Source organism: Otolemur garnettii, unplaced genomic scaffold, assembly GCF_000181295.1.
Source record: "Otolemur garnettii isolate 467f Iridium unplaced genomic scaffold, OtoGar3 scaffold00022, whole genome shotgun sequence".
In the NCBI taxonomy this organism is placed as follows: domain Eukaryota; kingdom Metazoa; phylum Chordata; class Mammalia; order Primates; family Galagidae; genus Otolemur; species Otolemur garnettii.
The window spans coordinates 19,976,822-19,999,165 of NW_003852417.1; the positions used below are offsets into that span (position 1 = coordinate 19,976,822).

The 22,344-nt window shown below is 38.5% G+C and overlaps 1 protein-coding gene across 1 annotated transcript in view; it reads left to right on the top strand.

Annotated features, from left to right (window-relative positions):
- CLIP4 (CAP-Gly domain containing linker protein family member 4) overlaps positions 1-18,069 on the top strand; it is a 61,003-nt gene extending 42,934 nt beyond the window's left edge. Inside the window, 4 exon segments of the mRNA XM_003787497.2 lie at positions 1,011-1,134; positions 4,540-4,604; positions 10,760-10,832; positions 17,716-18,069. Of these exon segments, the coding sequence (XP_003787545.1) occupies positions 1,011-1,134; positions 4,540-4,604; positions 10,760-10,832; positions 17,716-18,037 (584 nt within the window). The 3' untranslated portion in view covers positions 18,038-18,069.
- Positions 18,070-22,344: the final 4,275 nt, after the last annotated feature.

Below are 22,344 nucleotides of genomic sequence, written 5' to 3' on the forward strand. Positions count from 1 at the left end.
CTGTAGTCCCAGCTACTTGGGAGGCTGAGGCAAGAGAATCGCTTAAGCCCAAGAGTTGGAGCTATCTGTGACGCCATGGCACTCTACCGAGGGAGACATAGTGAGACTCTGTTTCAAAAAAAAAAAAAAAATTCTTATTAGCTAATCTAAGCCTTCGTGTTTAGGTATAAAAAATGATTTTTCTTTTTATCTTGGGAAGAAAAAACCAAGCAGAGGCCAGGTGTGGTGGCTCATGCCCATAATCCTAGCACTCTGGGAGGCTGAAGTGGGTAAATTACCTGAGCTCATGGGTTCAAGACCAGCCTGAGGAAGAGCAAGATTCCATCTCCAAAAAGTAGCCAGGCATTGTGGCAGGTGCCTATATTCCCAGCTACTTGGGAGGCTAAAGCAAGAGAATTGCTTGAGCCCAAGAGTTAGAGGTTGCTGTGAGCTACGATGCCACGACATTCTACCCAGGGCAACAAAGTGAGACTCTGTCTCAAAAAAAAAAAAAAAAAGCAGAGTCATTATGATGGCTAAGAGTATTTTGTATATAGTTTTTGTCCTTTAATTATCTGAGAACTGTTTGTGGTATCCTCATATTGGGAGAATAAATAAAAATATTGTACCTTCATTTTATGATGTATACATTTTGATATTATGTGTCATTTCTCTCACTGAAACACACTATGTGACTGAGTCAAGGATGGACAGTTTCTTACTCCTTGTAGCTTTTAGATGTTTACTCATACATTGCTTGTATAATAGCTAATTGTTGTCCAGTATATGTTTTTGTGTTTTATTTTCCTCAATGTACTACTTTACAATTGTGCTTGTGGAAGAGTTTTCCTGTTAATTTTCAAATTTTATTTTCTAATTTCATCATTTGAAAGCTTAATGATTACGATGATTTTTCCATCATTTTGGTCATTTGCGAAAACGTTACATTATCTAGACGTTGGGTTTGTATAGTAGCATGACAGTTTTGCATAATGTGCAAATACTTTTAAAATACCATGTTCACATTCTAGGATATTGGTATGGTATAGAGCTTGAAAAACCCCATGGCAAGAATGATGGTTCGGTTGGCGGTGTGCAGTATTTTAGTTGTTCTCCAAGATATGGAATATTTGCTCCCCCATCCAGGGTGCAAAGGTGAGAAAATGGAATTTATGTTTACTCACAAGAACTTCTTATAATTTGCAGTGGTTTATAGAGACCCTGATTTTTTTTTTTTTTTATTAAAGACATGCCTGTCTGCAACGCACATCGACTTTCAAGGGGTTAACCAGCCACCTTCTTCAGAGAGAAGGCTCATGGAAAGCTAAATTTGCTTTGCTGAGGATTTGCAATTTTGAAAACCTCCTTTATTCCTCATTTGCAAACCCTATGAGTATGTGTAGGCTATTAGAAGTGGCGTTTGCAGCTAAGAACAGTGAGAGCAGCAAGCTTAATCTGTCATGCAAACAAAAGTGAAAATGCTCTCTGATTGCTTCAGTCACATCCTAACTACATTAAATTTCCTGCCAGCAGGCGCCCCATTCATTCTCTTACAAACCTAATGGAACCAAAATGGCTTTTTCCTCTGATTTCTTTTAGTTTTCAAAAATAGATAGGCAGTAGATCTTTGGGGGAAGTGAAGCTTCAAGGATTTTTATGTAATATACCTCCTCATTGCTTCTTAAGATAGTACACTTTCGTATTGCCTTATCTGGTTTTAAAAAATAACTTGAGCAGAAACAAGTCCTTATGAAATTCCAGGTACCATTAGGTGAAATGACTTCTGGTACGGGCTGAAAGAAGTTGGCTTGGTATGCTTTTCGGTGGATGGGAAGTGGGATACTGATCTTTGCCTAAGAGATAACAGGTGTAAGAGACAACATGATCACTTGCATGAGGCCAGGACTGCGAGTGCCCTCTGAGAACCTTGCCTTGCTGTCCCGTACAGCTGGACTGTTGCGACTCCCTCCTGGCCAAAATAAGGTTTTATATCCATTTATTCCTTCGTTTATTTCCCACTTTGAAAAAAAATCACATCTTTTTATTAATTTCCTTCTTTCATGTGCTTGATGTATTTTTCCCTCTTATTTATGATAATACAGCATTCAACATACAATGCTCTGAGCGTACAAAGTATCTTCATTTAACTATTGTTTCAACTGATCTCAGTAAGTGTTTCATCCAGTAAGCTGCAAAAGAACAGTAACCATTAGTAAGTGGTAGGCCCTGGATGGTGTCCTGGAGATGCATGTCCCATTAATTCCCCCAGATCCAGCGAGCTGTAAATTCTTAGATGATTCCCATTTTGCATGAAGAAAGAAGTGTCAGGAGATAAGGAACTTAGCTAAAGTCATATGGCTGGTTAATGTGGGAGCTGGACACCGCCCAGGTGTGGTATTTTGTTGTTAGTGTTTTTTCCTAAGCCGTTGCTTTTAGACAGATTGCTCTTTTTTGTAGTCATTGTATAAATGACGATATGGAGAGAATAGCTGTGCCTAGTGTTCCTTTGTGTCGAGCACTGTCTTCAGCGCTCTCCCCTTTACTCTTTCCAGCAGCCCTGTGGTCATCTCTCCTCACAGATGGGGAAAGTGAGACGCGGGCAGGTGGAGTGCGCTCTGCTCCCAGGTAGTCTAGTACCAGAATGTGTGCTCCTCACCATAACCCTATAGCGGTTAGGAGAGCTTCAGTGACTCCTTCCAGGATGCATATCCTGTAAATGATGGACTTGGGAGTGGAATCCATGCTGAGTCACCAGTGCCTGTGTTCTCATTCTACTTCGGGCATATCTTCATTAGCACGTTGCCTCGGTCTCTTACAAGTTTTATCTCTGAGTCATGAGGACGGGAGTTCTTCTTTTCACATTCAGTTATGCAGAGTTCACCATTTGGCATATTTTAGGCATGGTAAATGTTGATCAAATGTGATTTCTAGTTCAGTGCTTTTTATGCTGCAACAGCCTTTGCTCCTCCTTTATAGTGTGAAGCCTCTGTTCTTTCCCCGGTTTCATTTTTCCCCCTCACTTTGTTTAGGGGGCATGCGTTTTTTACGTTGTATTTTGCTCACCTTCTATTTTGGTTATCTTTAAGGTGGGGCATTGAAAAGCAGCCCCCCTCTTCTTTAGAGAAAGAGGGCTCGTTGAATGAGCTGCTGTCTTGATCCAGCTGTCTTCCTGTCATCTTCTGATTGTTTCATTCATCATCATCAAATACTATTAAGTGTCTTTTAGCACTTGTGCTGTGCTAGGCATTCTGCAAGCAAATAAAACAGGCATGGTCTCCGATTTTGAGGAGTCTCTAGTCTAAACCAGCTTTGGAGCTCTTTAAAGATGCTACTCATCTTTGAGATGGGAAGTATTTGAAACTGGGGACTGCCTGAGGACAGTCTTACTCAGGCGGTGCCTGCTAGCCCAGAATCTTTGCACATGCTATTTTCTCTGCTTGGATGCCTTTGAGACCCTCACCTGCTGTATCACCCAACGGTCACTTAGCTAAGACATCTTTTCTTAGTATATAAACTTTAAGAAAACTGGCCGCCCAAGTGATCTTCATTAGCATTTCCTTAGTTCTTACCACTTTTACTAATGAACTGCTCAGTTTTAGAATTAAGTGCCTCTCAGCTACCTGTCACCAATTCACTCAGGTATGGGTTCTGTTTGTCACATTATGTATGTTCATCAGTCTCTCATAGATTGTTCTGTGTTGGGTATTATTTAAAAATGATGCATAGGAGTTGCAAGATGCAACTGCAAATACCGCAACAGTTGCAGCATTTTTTGATGGTAATAAAATGTGCTGGAGGAGGTGATTGACAAACGGAAAGACGTGCAGATGTAGGTCAGTCTACAGTCGGAAGAAAATGAGGCTGTCAGGATAGGACTTTTTAAAATAAAGAATGATTTAAATATCAGTAAATGAGGAGAAACCCACTGGGAAAGTGACCTTTATGATTGTGCTTCGAGTCAGATAAAAAGAAGCCATACCGTTTTGTTAGAAACATCATATACATACACTAACTCAACCGATATCTCTTTTCTTTTAGTTTAAGAACTGGTAATTTTTTTTTTTGCAGTTTTAATCTAACATTTGTTAAATTTAATATAAAAACACTTTTTTTCAGGGTGGCACCTGTGGCTCAAAGGAGTAGAGTGCCGGCCCCATATACCAGAGGTGGCGGGTTCAAACCCAGCCCTGGCCAAAAACTGCCGAAATAAAAAACAAACAAAAAACCCACCTTTTTTTCATATGTTTTAGTTTTAACTTAGAAGATAATGTTCCAAAGAAACAGAACCAGGTCCATACTTTAAGTGAATTCACTTTAAGCTGGCCTTTCCCATCCTAATTATCCTTGGATGCTGAGGACCCCTTCTATTTGATTATTGCCTGATTCCCATGCATATTGAGATCCAAGCTCGTTCTTATCTCATCGTGGGTGCTCAATATTATTTGTTGAATAAAAAAGGTAACAGGTAACAATTTGTTTGAGGGCCTTAGTTAAGAGCCCGTCTTAAAGCCGGAGAGGAGCTACCTCTAATGAGGTGTACTTTGTTTCTTTTATTCATAGATTAACAGATTCCCTGGATACTCTTTCAGAAATTTCTTCAAATAAACAGAATCATTCTTATCCTGGTAAGATTACACAGTTTTGTGTTCCTAATAATTATTTCTTCACTTTCATTTAATGACAGTTTTTACTGTGAAGTATATATGTAAGTGAACGTGTATATAAAATGCATTTGTACAGTGTATATAAACATAGAGTAAATGTGTGTTACCCACCCCGTAGCTGAAGCTGATTGCCTGTACTGTAGAGCCCCTGTCCACCCCACACCCTCCTCTGCCTCCTTCATTTACCCCATTCTCAGGTATATGAGTCTTGAGTTTTATGTTAGTTATTCCCCTGATTTTGTTTATATTTTAAAAATCCATGTATAGATAGACCATAACTAATATATGTTTAGTTTTGATTGTTGTTTTCTACTCTTGTTATTTAGCATTCCATTGAAATATATTATTCACTGTATACTTGACAGTCCTTTGGGTTATATGCTGTTTTTGATATTATAAACTGTGCTGTTACACACACCTGCAGGAGTTTCTCTAGGATTGCCAGGTGTAGGATGCCCAGATTCTCAACCACCTGAGATGATGCTAAACTACATTGCCCACTCCCACCCGGAGTGGATCAAGAGTCTTGGTCCCTCCCCACCTCCTTAACACTAGTCTTGTTTGATTTAGAAGTCTTTGCCCGTCTGATGGGTTTAAATGGTGTCACATTATGGTTGTAATTTGCATCGTCTAGGTTACAAATGAGGTTGCGTGTGTTTTCATGTTTATGGGCCATACACATTTCTTCTTTCAAGAAGTGTCTGTTTAAGTCTTCCGCTCCTTTTTTCTTAGGTATTTTTGTCTTTCTCTTGTTAATTTCTAGGCTTCTTTATGTATTTGGGGTACTAATATTTTTTCAGGTTTATGTATCGCCAATATCTTGCCCAGGTTGTGACTTGGTTTTTATCTTTTTATTTGTTTACATATATTTTTGTACCTTTAGATGAGCAGAAGTCCTTATTTTTGTGTAGTCCAAATAGGAAACCATTTTATGGCTTGAATTGTTTTGTCTTAAATTTTTTCCTAGTGAAGGTATTTTCCTATCTTGTTGTTTTCTAAAAGGTTTATTTACATCTTTGTATTTCACATTTTCCAATGTACCTGGAATTGATTTTGTGTATAATCAGTATCTAATTTCGTTCTTCCTCTGTATGGATAAGCATCTGTAAAGAGTGATCTGTATGATACCAGTCCTGAAATATCTGTTGAGGTTAATTTTATGACCTGTGAATTTTCACCATTCTAATAGGTATGCTGTTTGACTTGAAATTCCCTAATATTTTAATTTGGAATTCCCTAAAGATGTAGATATTATATTAGTTTGCTGGGGAAGCCGTAACAGAGTACTACTGACGGGCTAGTTGAAACAACATTAATTTATTTTCTCACAATTCTGGAGGCTAGAAGTTTGAGATCGAAGTGCTGGCAGGTTTGGTTTCTTTTAAGGCCTCTCTCCTTGTCTTGTGGATGGCCATCTTTGGTGTCTTCCCATGACCTTTTCCATGTGTGTGTGTCCCAGTATCTTCTTACAAAAGTCACATCAGTTTAGAGCCCACCCAGATGACTTCATTTTGCCTCTTTAAAGCGCTGCCTCCAAATAGAATTACATTCCAAGGTACTCAGGGCTTAGGACTTTAACGTAAGAATTCTGAGGGGACAGAATTCCCTCAGATGTTCAGTATCTTTTCATATGTTTATTTGGCATGGTTTTTTGTATTTTCAAAATTGATATATCACAGTTGTACATATGTCGAGGGTGCCTGTGATGTTTTGATACATATGTACAGTGTGTAATGATAAAGTCAGTGTTATTGGGATATCTGTCATTTCAGACACTTTCTTTGTATTGGGATTATTATTCTTCTAGCCATTTTGAAATATACGATAAATTATTAACTATAATTTCCCTACTGTACTATTAGTATGAATACTAGAACTTATTTCTTCTGAGTTTTTGTACCCATTAACCAACCTCTTTTCACATCCTCTTCCTCCGCCCCCCACTACCCCCTGTCCCCTGGGCCTCTATTAGTTACCATTCTACTCTCTATCTCCCTGAGATCCACTTTTTTAGGTGCCATATATGAGTGAGAACATGCAATATTTATCTTTCTGTGCCTGGCTTATTTCACTTAACATTATGACTTCCAGTTCCATCTGGTTGCTGCAAATAACGGGATTTCATTCTGTTTTTATGGGTTAATAGTCTTCCATTGTGTACACATGCACCATATTTTCTTGACCCATTCATCTGTTGATGGACACTTAGTTTGATGCCACATCTCGGCTACTGTGAATAGTGCTGTAGTAAACTGGGAGTGTAGATATCTCTTTACTATACCGATTTCCTTTTGTTTGGTTATATACACAACAGTGGGATTATTGCATTATATGGCAGTTCTATTTTTAGTTTTTTGAGGTATTGCCATTCTTTTCCCCATAATGGCTGCACTATTTTACATTCCAGTGTCCCATCAACAGTGTGCTATATGTTCTTCAATGAGATGCCTGTTCACATCTTTTGGTCATTTTAAAATTGCTTATTGTTTTCTTACTGTTGAGTTATTTGTATACATGTATTTAGAATGCCAAATATGTTTTGCAAATATTTTTTTTCTCAGTATGTGGCTTATCTTTTCATTCTGTGAACATTCATGGAGCTGGAGTTTTTAATTTTAATGAAATCTAAGTTATCACTTTTTTTCTTTCCTAATCTTTGCTTAAAAAGTTATCGCCAAACCCAAGATCACTCTGATTTTTCTCCTATGTTATCTTCTAGGAGTTTTATAGTTTTGTCTCTTATATTTAGGTCTGTAATCCATTTTGAGTTAATTTTTATGAAAGGTGTTGAGGTCTGGGCCTAGATTTTTGTTTTGCATGTGAATGTCTAGTTGTTTCAGTAGCATTTGCTGGAAACACTGTCTACTGAATTGTCTTTGCTCATTTGTCAAAGACCTGACAGCTGACTATACTTGCATGGGTCTATTTCTGGACTCTGTGTTCTGTTCCCTTGATTTAGTTGTCTAATCTTTTTTTTTATGCAATTTTTGGCTGGGGCTGGGTTTGAACCTGCCACCTCTGGGATATGGGGTCGGCATCCGACTCCTTTGAGCCACAGGTGCCGCCCTATTTGTCTAATCTTTTGCCCATATCACACTGTTATGATCACTGTAGCTTTACCGTAATTCTTCCAGTTGTATCAGCCAGTCCTCTGATTTTGATCTTCTCCTTTTATGTTGTATTGCTTATTCTGGGCCTTTTGCTTGTCCATATAAACTCAACAATCAGTACCAACAAAATAACTTGCTAGGATTTCATTGAATGTATCAATTTGCAAAGATCTGATATCTTAATATTGAGTCTTTTAAATTTATGGACATAAAATATCTTTCCATTTATTTTTATCTTCTTTGATTTCTTGCAGAGTTTTATAGTTTTCCTCATATAGACTTTGTACATGTTTTGTTAATTTATACCTGTGTATTTAATTTTTTGACATTAAGGTAAATGGTGTTGCTTTTATAATAATTCCTTTCACCTCATACCAGCTTTCTTTTGGTTAAGTATTTTACCTAAAGTATTTTTCTCTATGCCCCATTGATTTGTAACTTTTCTGTGTCCCTATGCTTTTAGAATATTTTCTAACTTGAACGTAGTTGATTTTACTTTTTAAAAAATATTGTCTGATAGTCTGTGGTTTTTTTTAACCCATTTGCATTTATTGTAATGACTGATTTATCACCAATATTATTTAGGCCATGTTACTTTTTTTCTATTCAGATTTTTTTTTTTTTTGCATTTGAATATTTTTTCTTTCTTGACTTTATTCTGGTTATATTCCTACATTGCCCTGCTCTCCTTCATTTATCCCCTCTACTTTTAAGTAGATCACATCCTTTCCCCTCTGCCCCCCTCTGGAATATGCTTCTTATTAATTACTATAGATAATTTAACATACATACTTAGCAGACTTTACCATTTTTACCCTTTCTCAAGTAATAGAAAATCCTTAGAAACTGAGCTGTCCAGTTTCTATTTTATTTCCTTTGTAAATTTGGCATTATTATAATGGTTTTATATAATGTTTAATTCACTCCCATTTTACCAGTATCTTTACTAATCCTCAGAGCCTCTACTTGGGATCATTTTGTTTTCACCTCACATATATTCCTTACAATTTCTTTTAGAAAGTGTCTATTGGTAGCCAACTCTGTCAGTTTTTGTCTTTTCTAATCATAGTTTAACTGGTTTATTGGTATAGAATTTTAGGTTGAAAGGAATTTTCTCCCTGTGCATCTGACAGTATCATTCTGCTGTTTTCTGGCTTCTGTCATTGAAGACAGGTCAGCCAGTCTAACTAATCCATATTGTTATAGGGGATTTGCCTTTTCTTCTTGAAGGCTTTTGAGGATCTGTTTCTTTATATTGTGCAGTTTCACTATGCTTTGTCAGGCTGGAGATTTCTTTTTGTTCTGTTTGGCGTCATGGATCTTTTCGGATCTGGGAGCTGGTGTCTTTGATCAGTTTTGTAAAATAAAAATTCATTATATTTCACAATTTTTCTCCTCTGTTCTCTGTAGCATCTCCTTCTGAGCCTCTGTGTAGTAGTATTTTGGACGCCCTCACTCTTTTTAGTGCCTCTCTCCTATTTTTCACAACTCACACTCTGGACTATATTCTGGACTTCTTTTGCCTATCTTTCTGTTTCCTGAGTCTCTCTTTGGTTGTGTTTATTCTGCTGCTTAATCTAGACAAAGCGATTTTAATTATACAAATTTCCTTTTTTTTATTTTGAAAATCTCCTTGATTGTTACCTACCATAGCTTATTCTTCCCCATATTTTCAAGTTTTTCTTCTATGTCTTTAAACATTTAAAATTTTGTTATCTTTCATTTCATGTTAAATAATTGAGCATCTAGAGTTTTGTGAGTCTGATGCTGCCATCTGTTTCTGTTGAAGCTGACTTGTGGTGCCTTTTTCCCTTGTGAATTTTGTAATTCATTATTGTGAGATGCTTATTTGACTCAGAATTTTATAGATGAGGGCTTTATGAGGCCCAGGTTGACACCTCCGGAGAAGTTTATATTGACTTGTGGCAGTTGCCTGGAGGCGCTGCTAATGGGTGACTAATTTATGTTCACTACAGTGTTTATTATATTACACAGGTAACATGAATTTGACTCTTGGTCACAAATTCTGAGGGGAGAGAATTTTGCTATCTGACTATTAAGCCAATTTCCTTTGTCTTCGTCTGAACGGGTTTCATTCTGTTTCTCTTTTCACCTTGCACTGAGACTGGGCTGTTGGGGGCCCTTACTGTATCCACAAGTCCTGGGTGGGGATCCCTGTGTGGCTGGCCCTGGCTTTGCTTCCTTCCTGGTCTCCTTGGTCTCCTGTGCAGCCAGCAAGATGGAGGCCCACGCTTTCTAAATTCAGTGGAAACTTTGGTGGTATCACATGGTAGATTACTTTGGTGCTTGGTGACCTCTCGAGGTTTCTCCTTTTTGTTTTTTAGCATCTTTGAAATTGTGCCTTTTATGTCAGCTCAATAGTATTTTTTAAAAGTTACAGTTGTTTTAAATCAGAGTTGTTTCAATCAAGAGATTCATTCAGCACATCTGGTCTGCCATAACTGCCAGAACCGGAAATCTTACTCCTTTTAAAAAACATCTTTAAAAAATTTTACCTTTTGTGAAGCCTTCTTGTTTTCATTCTGTTATCAGGATATGCCAACAGTCGTAAGCTCTCACGTTGATTATTGTTCAGGGTTTTATAAATGGGGCATCTTTAATGATAGCGTGTTAAAACCATTTCATCCTTTTCATTTTTCGAGTGATTATCAAGATGATAACATTTGATAGTAAAGCTTATCAGCTTTATCAGCGTTTGATTCAGTTTTCTTTTACCTTCAAGAAATCTTATAATAAAAACCTTCAAAAAGTAATATCATGGTCTTAACTTAGTCATACGTTTGCACACTTTGATCAGAAAGGTAAAGGTAAAATCTCAACCCCAGTTGTATCCTGTCTGTAGTCCACCTTCTTTGCTTTCTTTTCGTAAAGGAACATTTGCTACAATAGAACATCTATAGAAGAAACAATGAAAGATAAATTTTAATCAGGAGCTAAACATTTGTGAGTTATTTTTCCTCTTCTAACCTTAACTTTCGTGTTCAGGCTTCAGGAGAAGTTTCAGCACAACTTCTGCGTCTTCCCAAAAAGAGATTAACAGAAGAAATGCTTTTGCCAAGTGAGTATTAAGAAGATTTAGAGAAACACCTTTCAAGATGAACATGATGGGATTCCGTGAAGGAAGAAAAATGGAATTTGTATCTTTTATAATACGTTGCTTGGTAGAATTTTAACATGTAGGCGAGAAGGTGTGATGATGCAAGCTCAATTAAAAATGTCACCAGTGACTAGAAATAGTACACCGCATATATTTTTCTCTCCAGAGGCTAGTATTGCTAATAAAAGTTGGAGGAATTTACATTTTATGTTTTCATTGAGTAGGGCGGATTCATGTTAAACTCTGCTTTCTTAAACTGTCTGAGATTTGATTTAGTATAATAGTATCGGCAGTACATGAAAGAAATGTGAGGTCCATTTGCATAAAGAATTTTATAATTATTTTAAAAAGTGCTCCCATTCCCTCTTAGAGACTATATTGCTCCAGAAATTTTGTATCTTTGTAGAGGAAATACCCTTTGTTTTTTCCCATTTATTTTTACCTCCCCTAGACCTTCTTCACTGCCCCTAATAGTTCTCTGAAACTTTTTGGAACTTTTTTTACTTTTAGAGGAATATGAAGCTCTTTTAGACTGATTGTATTAAGCAGTTCTTTTTTTTTTTTTTTAAATACTGCCAGTCAATCTAGCCATAACACCCTGGGGGAAAAAACATAGGTGGGTAGGAGGAGGAAAGTGCACATACTTGCTTAAGTAGTGGATGGGAAGAAGCCGCTAAAAATTAGAGCCCAAGGGCAAGTATTTGCTGTCCAGCTGAGCATGGGCAGCTAATTTAGTCTGGCATGAAGCTGTCGGAAGGCTTCACAAAGATCTGAAATTTCCCGTGAGAACCTGGGCTTTCCCTCAGGGACTGCTGCAGGAGTGTCCAGCTGCAACCCGTGGCTGGCTACTAATGCTTATCTGTGATGGAAGATATCACGAAAATTATGCACGGATGCTTTTTGGTTCATCAGCTTTCATTAGTGTTTGTGTGTGTATGTGTGGCCCAAGACAATGCTTAGGTAATGTCATAAGCCAGCAATGAATGGATGGATGGGTTGGATGGGGTTCTCCCCCCCCCCAAACCCTCATCAATTTTGAGAATTTTGAAATTGATCTCCTCCTGTGAGTAGCTGAAAGAGTTTAAGGGGAGTCACTTTATGCCCCAGTATAATGAAGATATTCAGGGGTTCTTAGGTAGAATGGAAGACATTGCTAAGAAGAAACAACCAGAATATAGAGGATTCTGAAGGGGCAGAGCTATGAAAATCAGTGTCCAGATGCTGGTGAGTGGAAGAATGTGATTCAGAGAAACAGGAAGGAGAAGAAAAATCTGAGCTGTGGGAATCACACAGCAGGTGTGGGGATGCGTAAGATGATCTGTTGGCTGGAGGAGGAAATGTCAGCGCTTATTTTTTTTCTATGAAAATAAAAAAGTTAAGCTTTTTACTAATATACTAATGTAAGATTGACACTGGTACCTTTTTCTTTTTAAAAACAATAAATACATATACTTTGTTGAGGATATATAATTGATTTTTAACATTAGACATTTGTATGTGACTGAAATATTTGGTGATCACTGTTCTCAGGAACAAAAGAAAGACTTTGAGGTCCCTGGCAGGTGCGAGGACACCTGTCTCTGTTCTTAGGGGCAGAGATGGGGCACTGACTGGGTGACCCTCTACTGTGGGGACAGCATTGGCACTGTGCTGTGGTGTCGCTAATCTGGAAGCATGGTGTGTCCTGAAGACTGTGTGTTGAGCAAGCGAGTTTCTTGAGCTTTACCAAACACTGCACCTACCATTTTCTGACTTACTTCTATGGAGATAAATGATACTTCCAGAAGCAACATGGAAAACATAGTCAAAGATGATGAGAATTCCTGGGTAAGAAACTTGAAGGACTTGGGGGCAAAGGACACGTTTGCCCATGTGAGTGAAAGAGAACTGGGGATGGGGTAGGAACACCCGCCGTGTCATTTTTGTGACAGGACAGGAGTCTTCTGGATCAGTATTGACTTGGTGGCAATTAATGTATTTCATTCAGCGGGGAAAAGCCAGAATGGGGATTTGAAGCAGTTCTCTGTGTCATCTGAATTCTATGAAGGTCCAATGCCAAGACTGGCAGCAGTTAAATGAGCTTGAGATTTTAACAGTCCTCGCAAAGACCTGATAGGCATAAGGCACCCGTGCTCTCGCACTGTGCACAGCCACCTGTCAGCGACCTCTTATCCCCAGTGTTACCCCCACCTTCCTTCAGGTCCTCTCTACGCTATCACGAGCATCTCTACTAATCCAAATAGTGAATCCACTGTGTAAATATTGGAAAAGCTGTCAAAGCCTTCATTGGGTGCTGCCTGTAGATACAGGCCATGGGCACGCTGTGGTCCGTCTGAATTTGAATGCCTTCAGGCAGAACCCATGTAATCCAGTTTGCCACAGGCTCCCTCTTTTCACATCAGATGTTGCATTTTCTGCCTGTGTCTGAATCCCTGACACAGGGTGAGGTCCAGACCTACGCACAGCACAGGAGGCCTGCGTGACTGGCTCCCGGGGGCTTCTCCTCATGAGTCACTGCCCTTCTCTAAGCTCTGTGCTTTTCAAAAACATAAATAATATAATTGGTATATGTTGTTCACATGACAATCTCTGCTTTCCCTTTCTGTCTGCTTTTCTTTCAAGTTAGCTCCCCGCTGCTGTGCCTTCCCTGACCCCTTGGGAAAGGAGAGATTTCTTCCCTCCGTTGTGCTCATTCTGCCCCTTGCACTGTCCTGTAGTACTTAGAGCATTTTACTGATTCTCAGGTACAGATCCTGAGGACCCAGCCCCTGGCCTGCTGCCTCATAGGGGGCCAGTAAATGTTTTGAATGAGTACAGGTGGTTTCCAGCATGCCGTGGTTCCACATTTCTCGGTTTTCTGTGCTTTCGAGCTTTGATGTAACTTGAACCAAGTTAATCTCTCTTATGAGCAAGTGTTTATCCAAAAACCCTTAATTTTTGGCTTAGATATTGAATTCATTTATTACCTCCTTCTTTCTTTAAAAACCGTTTTTGACTGTGAACGTCGATTGTACAAGATTTAAAAAATTAAGAAAAACTAAGTACAGGTAAAGATCATCTGTAATTTTGTCACCTAGATGCCCTTATCACCGTTAGCAGTTTGGTATCTGCTTTTGGCACATGACACAAAGTTGGACAAATCATATTCTCTCCTGCCCTTTGGGAAGCGTTTCCTCTTACTGTATCGTGTGCATATTCCCCGATTCTTTAATAACTTTCCTCAGCATGACTTTCATCATGATGTTAAAGACTGTACTAGGATATGGAAACATTTTTATGGCACAATAATAAGTGAAAAGAAGTCATAATTTAGTAATAGATGCCGTACTGTTAAACATGTGTCTGTCTCCCCCACTCCCTTACTCTTTGTCCCCAAGTCCTCCCCATCTCTCTCTCCATGTGTGAGATCAGATAAATACCCAGCCTTGTCTTCTTCTGTTTTTTTTCCCCCCAATTTACGTGTTAGCTCTTTAATCCATTCGGAACTTTTTTGATCAATTATTTTCTCTCAAACAAATTTTTATAACATCACTAATTCAGCACTCCTTTCTCGCTGCTTTGAAGTTTTTACTTTTTATCACATATAAAATAATATTTATATTTTTCATTTTTCCTAAACTGTCTTTTAATGATACCTCTGTGTCATTTTAAAGTAAATTCTTGGCCAGGCGTGGTGGCTCACGCCTATAATCTTAGTACTCTTTCTAGGAGGCCACGGGGGGTGGATTGCTTGAGCTCAGAAGTTTTAGACCAGCCTGAGCAAGAGCTGGTCTCTATTAAAAAGTAGAAAATAAGGCCAGGCGCAGTGGCTCATGCCTGTAATCCTAGCAGTTAGGAGGCGGAGGTTGGGGGATTGCCTGAGTTCACAGGTTTGAGACCAGCCTGAGCCAGAATGAGACCCCATCTCTAAAATTTAGCTGGGCATTGTGGCAGGTGCTTGTAGTCCCAGCTATGTAGGAGGCTGAGGCAAGAGGATTGCTTGAGCCCAGGAGTTTGAGGTTGCTTTGAGCTATGATGCCATGATATTCTACTGAGGGTGACAAAGTAAGACTCTGTCTCAATAAATAAATAAACAAATAAATGAATAATATAAAAAATAGAAAAAGTGAGGCAAGAGTATTGGTCAGGCCCGAGAATTTGAGATTGCTGGGAGCTATGATGCCACAGTATTCTACAACAGAATAAGACTCTGCCTCAAGAAAAAAATAATAAAATAAAAAAGTAAATTCTTGTGCTAGAGCCACAATGTTCTAAGCATTGTAATTTTATAATTTACTATAATGGTGGTGCTTTACTTTCAGCCTTTTCTTTATTACTGATGCCCATCGTGGTTGTGATTGAGAGCTTGGTCTTTGTGATTGGGCAGCCTTGGATCTGAGCATTATCTCTGCTCTTTCCATCTCTCTGACCTCAGGCACATAGCTTAATTTTTGTGAGCCTCAGATTCCTCTTCTGTTATAAGAAGGTCATAATCCCTCCTTCACTGATTCGGATGGGTTGGAGTGACAAAGTATGTGAAGTGTTAGGTGCACTTCACAGGAAATGATAGCTATTGTCATTACCTATATGAAAATCACAGTAGTTTTGTCAGGTTGCAGAAAATTTCCATTGGGATAAATCTGAGAATTTGCATGCCTACATTTCTGTCTAGGAATGGAGCTCTTTCATTATTTTGTACGTTCTTCAGTAAAGATTTATAGTTTTTCTTATACATATTACATATTTCTTTGTGAAATTTATTGTATTTGTGCCTCTGACATGTAAGTAATTATTTAAAAATATTTTTTATTTAAACTCTTTTATCAGTGGCTCAGCGCCTGTAGCACAGTGTTTACAGCGCCAGCCACATACACCGAGGCTGGCAGATTCGAACCTGGTCCTGGCCTGCTAAACAGCAATGACAACTGCAACAAAAAACAGCCAGGCATTGTGGCAGGCACCTGTAGTCCCAGCTACTTGGGAGGCTGAGGCAAGAGAATCACTTAAGCCCGAGAGTGTGAGGTTACTGTGAGCTGTGATGCTACTCTCCCGAGGGCAACATAATAAAACTCTGTCTCAAGAAAAAAAAAAAAAGAACTCTATCACTTTGCAAATGTGGATTAGGATAAATTTCTGGGCCTCAGTTTTCCTGTCCATAAAATTAGAGTCCTCTCTTTTCTTATGCTGTGCTTCGTAGGAACAAATGGGACAGTGTGTGTATATTAAAAATAGAGAAGGTAAAATAAAATGTAAAATAAGTAGTACTAAGATTCTATTCACAGAAAGACTGCATGCTGTTTTGGTAACATGTTGAAGGGTTCCTTTGGCAGAGAGGTGGCATGGGATGGAGGGTGGAAGACTCCAGCTAGCACTGGTCATTTCTGGACAGCCTTGATGGAAGGTCAGAGGACAAGAAGATGCTGGTAGTGTTTCTACTGTGGGTGGAGAGCGGGGTGAGTTCCTTCCAGTTGACAGCGGAGGAAGCTCTATGCCAGGTGGGCCCGAGGCTTTGGATGAGTTTACTGGTGAGTCTCAAGCTGTTTTGTCATGATGTCAGGTTGCCGGTAGGAGATAGGAGACATCTCTTGCGCATTGTAAGCCATTATATGTTGTAGGGAAAAGGAAAGGAATTCTGCTCAAGGCAATGCAGACCCTTTTACATGTTAGCAGTGGGGAAGGTGCTAAATTTTAAGTATAACTAGAGTTCATACATAGAAGATACATATATGTGTGTGTGTGTTTACATATATATATATAAAATACATATGCATATATATACATGCACATACATATATACAAATCTATTTTCCAAAGTTGTAGATTGACAATTTTTTATTTTATTTTTTAATTTCTTCATTACTTTTTTGGCCGGGGTACACCTCCAGTATATGGGGCCAGCGCCCTACTCCTTTGAGCCACAGGTGCTGCCCGATTGACAATTTTTAAAATTTCCTTTCCCCGGGAGAAATATTTTAAAAATAAACATTTTAATTTATCACAGCAAAATACCAGCTTCTTTTCTTTTTACCTCATTTGATAATACTAATAGCAGTTAAATAGGTAGAAGTATATGTTTTATGATTACTACTAATATTTTACTGAAAGCATGTATATTTATGTATATATATTGCAATATATATGTTTATGTATATTTATAAATTGCAGGCAAAATCTTAAATCCAGATTAGGTGTAGTATTAAAAGAACCAAAACCTTTTTTAATGTTAAAAATACAGTTGACTCTTGAACAACACAGGGGTTCAAGGTGCCAGCCTTCCACCCTCCTAGAGTCAAAAATCCACATAGAACTTTTGATTCCCCCAAACTTAACTACTAATAGCCTGTTGATTGTAAGCCTTACTGGTAATTTGAATAGCTAATTCACACATATATTGTATGTTATGTGTGTTACATACTGTTTGATTACAAGATAATAAGCTAGAGAAAAGAAAACATTAATTAAGAAAATCGTAAGCGAGAAAATACATTTGCCATTCATTACACGGAAGTGGATCACGTGAAGTCTTCAGCCTCATCTTCGTTTTGAGTAGGCTGAGGAGGAGGAAGAGGAGAAATTTGCCTTCTTGTCCCAGGGGTAGCAGATACAGAAGAAAATCCACAGATAAGTGGCCCTGTACAGTTCAAACCTATATTAAGGGTGAACTCTATTTTCTGAAAACTGCTATTTAAAATCTAAAAAAAAAAAAAAAGTTGTATATACCATGTGTATTGTTGTGAAATACCATGAAGTATTTTCTTACGGGAATTAACATACTGAATTCTGCATTTAGCAGTGGGAATGAGTATAATCCATTGCATCACCTGGCTTTCGCACTGAAGAGTTCTTCTCCTTCCCTCCTAAACAGATCCAAAGCTGCTTTGCGTCGCAGCTGGAGCAGCACTCCCACCGCAGGCGGCTCTGAAGGGGGCGTGAAGCTGCACGAGGGCTCCCAGGTCCTGCTCACGAGCTCTAATGAGATGGGTACTGTTAGGTACGTGGGCCCCACTGACTTTGCCTCAGGTATCTGGCTTGGACTTGAGCTCCGAAGCGCCAAGGGGAAAAATGATGGAGCAGTGGGCGATAAACGCTATTTCACCTGCAAGCCAAACCACGGGGTGTTAGTGAGACCGAGCAGAGTGACCTACCGGGGAATTAACGGGTCAAAGCTTGTGGATGAGAATTGCTGAGTCAAACTCCTAAAATACCGAATGAGCTCAAACACACACACATACGCGCGCGGTTTGTCCATGGCAAATGGTTTACTTTACTTAGCCATTATTTAAATTTTAAAAATATAGTTATCTTGATGAAAACCATTACAACAGTTCAGAAAGCGTCCTTTAAAAGGCCACAAGTATGAACTCTGTGGAATCATAATTTCTTTTAAAATAATTTCAAAATAAATACTTTTTAAAGCTTTAAGTCCCAAGAGAATTCTGGGGCTCAGGAAAGAAAACGTGCCATTGGGTGACCAACTGATGCATTTACTTAACTTGTTATGTTTCATTTTTGCTCATAATACTGGATTTTTCTTAGTGCCATATTTGTGATGGTTTTCACTAGCTTTGGTTAACATATGATGTTCACATGGCCTTTTTTGTCAAGCAGTTTGGGAGTTTTTCTTTCTGTGCTTTGTTACTAATAAGTGCAATGAGAATACACATTATGTATTTTTTGTAGTTTTTTTGCCTGTTTAGAAACACCTCATCTACAGGACATGTTAGAACTTTAGAGCCAGGGGGGGTCTCAGTGGCTCTCAAGCGCTGCTTGTCCCCTGTTGCCAGGCTCACTAACTGGTTGGTGAACAGAGTTCAGTCGAGGCACGTGGGTCTACGGACCTGTGGCTGAGTGTTCTTTCCGCTGTACCAAGTGTGTAATCTCAGACTTTTCTCCTGCAGCTCATGATGAACGGTTTATGAATTGAAGTCATATTTAGAATTTTTTTCACCGAGTCATTTAACTTCCTCCCTGGATATATTTGTAACACACATGAAGCACTTTTAAGACATGATGCACTTTTTGTATTTGGGGAGAATTTGCCATCCTTTCCTCCTGCAATAGGAAAAGCATTTTGAAATATGTACTTAAGAGAAAAGAGCAGATAAAGGTTTGTTAGGAAGGATATATGTGTTATTCATTTAAATGTTTAGGATTTCTGGGTCTTTCCGTCTTATTACTCATCGGACTGGCGTGTTGGCTCTGTTTGCTGTTTTTCTGTTTCCATTTGTTGCAGAGTTCAGCCTATCCTACAGCTCTAGGATCCTACAGCTCTAGGATCCTACAGCTCTAGGATCGTATCCTGTTTTCATTTTCCTTCCTGAGCACATGTTAAACTAAGCTTCAGATTAGAGTCATGTAATAATGTCAAATGTCTGTATTGTGGATACGGATTGAAGTCTCGTCCAGTATGTGTAAAGATTTATCTTTTATTGTACATATTTAGACTTTACCACAGAAATATTGGAGCAGTTTGCTTTATAAGATTAAAAGTATCCTTCAGACTGGAGCTCGTTTTGTGCTTAGAAATAATATGTTGAACTATTTTGCAATATACTATTTTAAATCTAAATCCTGTCACTTTGCTGCCTTTTAAAAATAGTGTGGGTATTTCAAATATCGCTAGAGCTATTTTCCTGAAATACATTTGCAAAATAAGGCTGCTATATATTATTTTTATTGATGGAAGAAAATAACTGTACTGCAATTCAAAAGTAAACTTATTTTATTATACAGATTATTTGGTTAAAACTCTATTTATACTTTAACCTTACAGAAATGCATTATTGCACCAAACTTGGATATCCATAATTTGTCCTGTTAAATACAGAACACTGTAAGTTAGAAACAAGAGTGCCCATACTGAATTTATTTTTGAAGTCAAAGAACCAATTATTCTCTTTGTATTTAGATTAGGATTATTTGGTCCATAGAACGTGTATGTTTATGTATACTATGGACATACAAATGAGGTGTTTGTGTTTTGCTTGTTAAATGCCATTTAAAGTTCACTTCTTGAGCATTAATAAAATGGGAATCTGTTCGGTTTTGGAATGGTATCTTGTTTTTTACCCCATTCGCAACTCTCCTTTTCTTGGTAACTCAGGGTACATATGCTTGGAATTCCCCCACCCCCCATTATTACTAGCTTGGATTTGTCCTATGCCTATAAAAAAGTCTTAAAAATGTATCATAAGTTTTACCTAACAAGTAAAGTTGTACTTTTAGCCACACTCCTATTAGTATTCTTTGGATGAACAGAGTCATTTAAGAAAAGAATGTGAAGTGGGGCATGGTGGCTCACACCTGGAAGCCTAGCACACTGGGAGGCTGAAGCCAGTGGATTGCTTGAGCTTAGGAGTTTGAGACCAGCCTGAGCACAAGGAGACCTTGTTTCTACTAAAAATAGAAAAAAGAAAAAAAACAAACTAGCTGGTCATTGTGGTGGACACCTATAGTCCCAGCTACTCTAGAGGCTGAGGCAAGAGTATGCCTTGAGCCCAGGAGTGTGAGGTTGTTATGAGCTATGATGACACCACTGCACTCTACCCAGGGCGCAGAGTGAGACCCTGTCTGGAAAAAGAAAAAGAAAGGAATGTATTTCTCCAGTTCGAAATCATTTAGCTTTCTCTTTCAAAGTTTTTACATTTGTTTATTTAGGGCAGGATGGAACTCTTTGACTTTAAACCTAAAAAAATACAAAATATTATCTACCTTTTACTAAAATGCTTTGTTTTTATATTGTGGGTAATGGGGGGGGGGATATTTTTAAATTGTGAAAAATGTTCAGATGCAGGTCTTGACTGCATATGAGTGTGACGTTGTAATCTTGGTGTGGGTCCCTGGCACCCTCCTCCCAAGAGCTTCTGTTCCTTTCCCTCTGGGGTTTTATTTTCTCCAGCCTTTGGTCATGCTACATTTTTGCTTAGTGTTTCTCTCTGTCACCAGATTGAGGGGTGGGTTTTTGACTGCGTATCCCCAGCTCCTAAATAATAGTTGGCACCTAGTACGTGTTGGTTGAGTGAACAGAGGCCATAAAAGCCACAAGTTATTGAAAACATAGATACTATCTAGCTAGCTTAGGATAGGTGGCCTTGAGAGAACAGAACAAGTCAAGTCCACTAGATAGGAAAAAGAAGAGAAGGACTGGAATGCCGGACCCCAGCTTACCCTTGATGGGTGATGGGGAAGAGTTAAGATGTCAAGGGCACAGGAGTAGGGGACTCGGGGAAGATACGATAGGGCCACAGCTCCCTTTCTGTGTTGCCTCAGGCTAACTTTGAATTCCAGTTTTAATATGATGACAGTTTACAGAACATGATAATATGTGTTGTCTAATCTAGTGAGAATGTACTGGATCCTACCCAGGTGAATATTTTTATTTCAGAGTTTTATTGAGGCTATTTATTTAGAATGTGTAATAATAGCATTTAAACCACATTGACCAATGGCTAGAAACCTAATGTGCTCAAAATCATTCTTAACTAAGAAATAGATCTAGTAGTTTTAACTATTCACTGGATATTTGTTATTTAAACGATTGAGTCAGAGATGTATAATATGTACCACGTATTACCACATTACAAGCAAATAGAATTTTTAATTTTTCTTCGTGCCCTTTGCTTTACTATCCTTATTTATAGTACAATACAATAGCTAATACAAAATCCATGATAAGGTATATTTTTAATAATTGTTTAGTAATATCCCTAGGTACATGGGCCCTTATTTATAAACAGTGTCACATAAGCTGTTGGATGTACAGCAGATTTCTTAATACTCCTTGTATAAAGGCTGAACAGAATATGATGTCTTTGCATAGGCAAAAGGTTTTATCTACCAAAATTTTTGCTAATGCTCTTTTTTACAGCATGAGAAAAGAAGTAGAAATAGGGTGGACAAGCATGTGTTACGGACAGGAACAGAGTTTTACCGTGTGTGGTAGAAACGAAACTTTCTGGTTTACAGCTCTAAGAACAGCTTGAGGGGAAGGGGAACCTTCTATTCTCTTGTTAGAATGTCCTCCAAGGAATAGAATTTTTGTAATGATGGATCAGCAGCCAGTTTCCCATCGATTATATCTTTCAAATAGAGAAATGCGGTGGTTGTGAGAAGGGGGCAGGGAGTTCAGAATGATGTGAAGATATTTCAGGTGTTTAAACTGAGGCTGTTAGCTTAGAATATAACCTGTTCCCAGGGATCACTGGGGCCCACTTAAAAAGTGCTCATAATCTGGTATAAGTTCAGCTCTAAAGTCCTGATGAACCCCAGTATGTGAGTTTATGCTGCTGTATTTACACACATGCGCACGCACACACAGATCTCTTTGTCAGGAGGCATTTGGTCTCAGGAGTGGATAGTCAGAGTTTTTTCAATTGATTAAATAAGGTGAAATAGGGAGTTTCAGAAATCTGTACCTAAACCAGTACTGAACCTAAATTTTAGGCATCCCTAAAGCATAGGCATATCTAAGTGCTGTGTCTTCCTTGACCTGTGT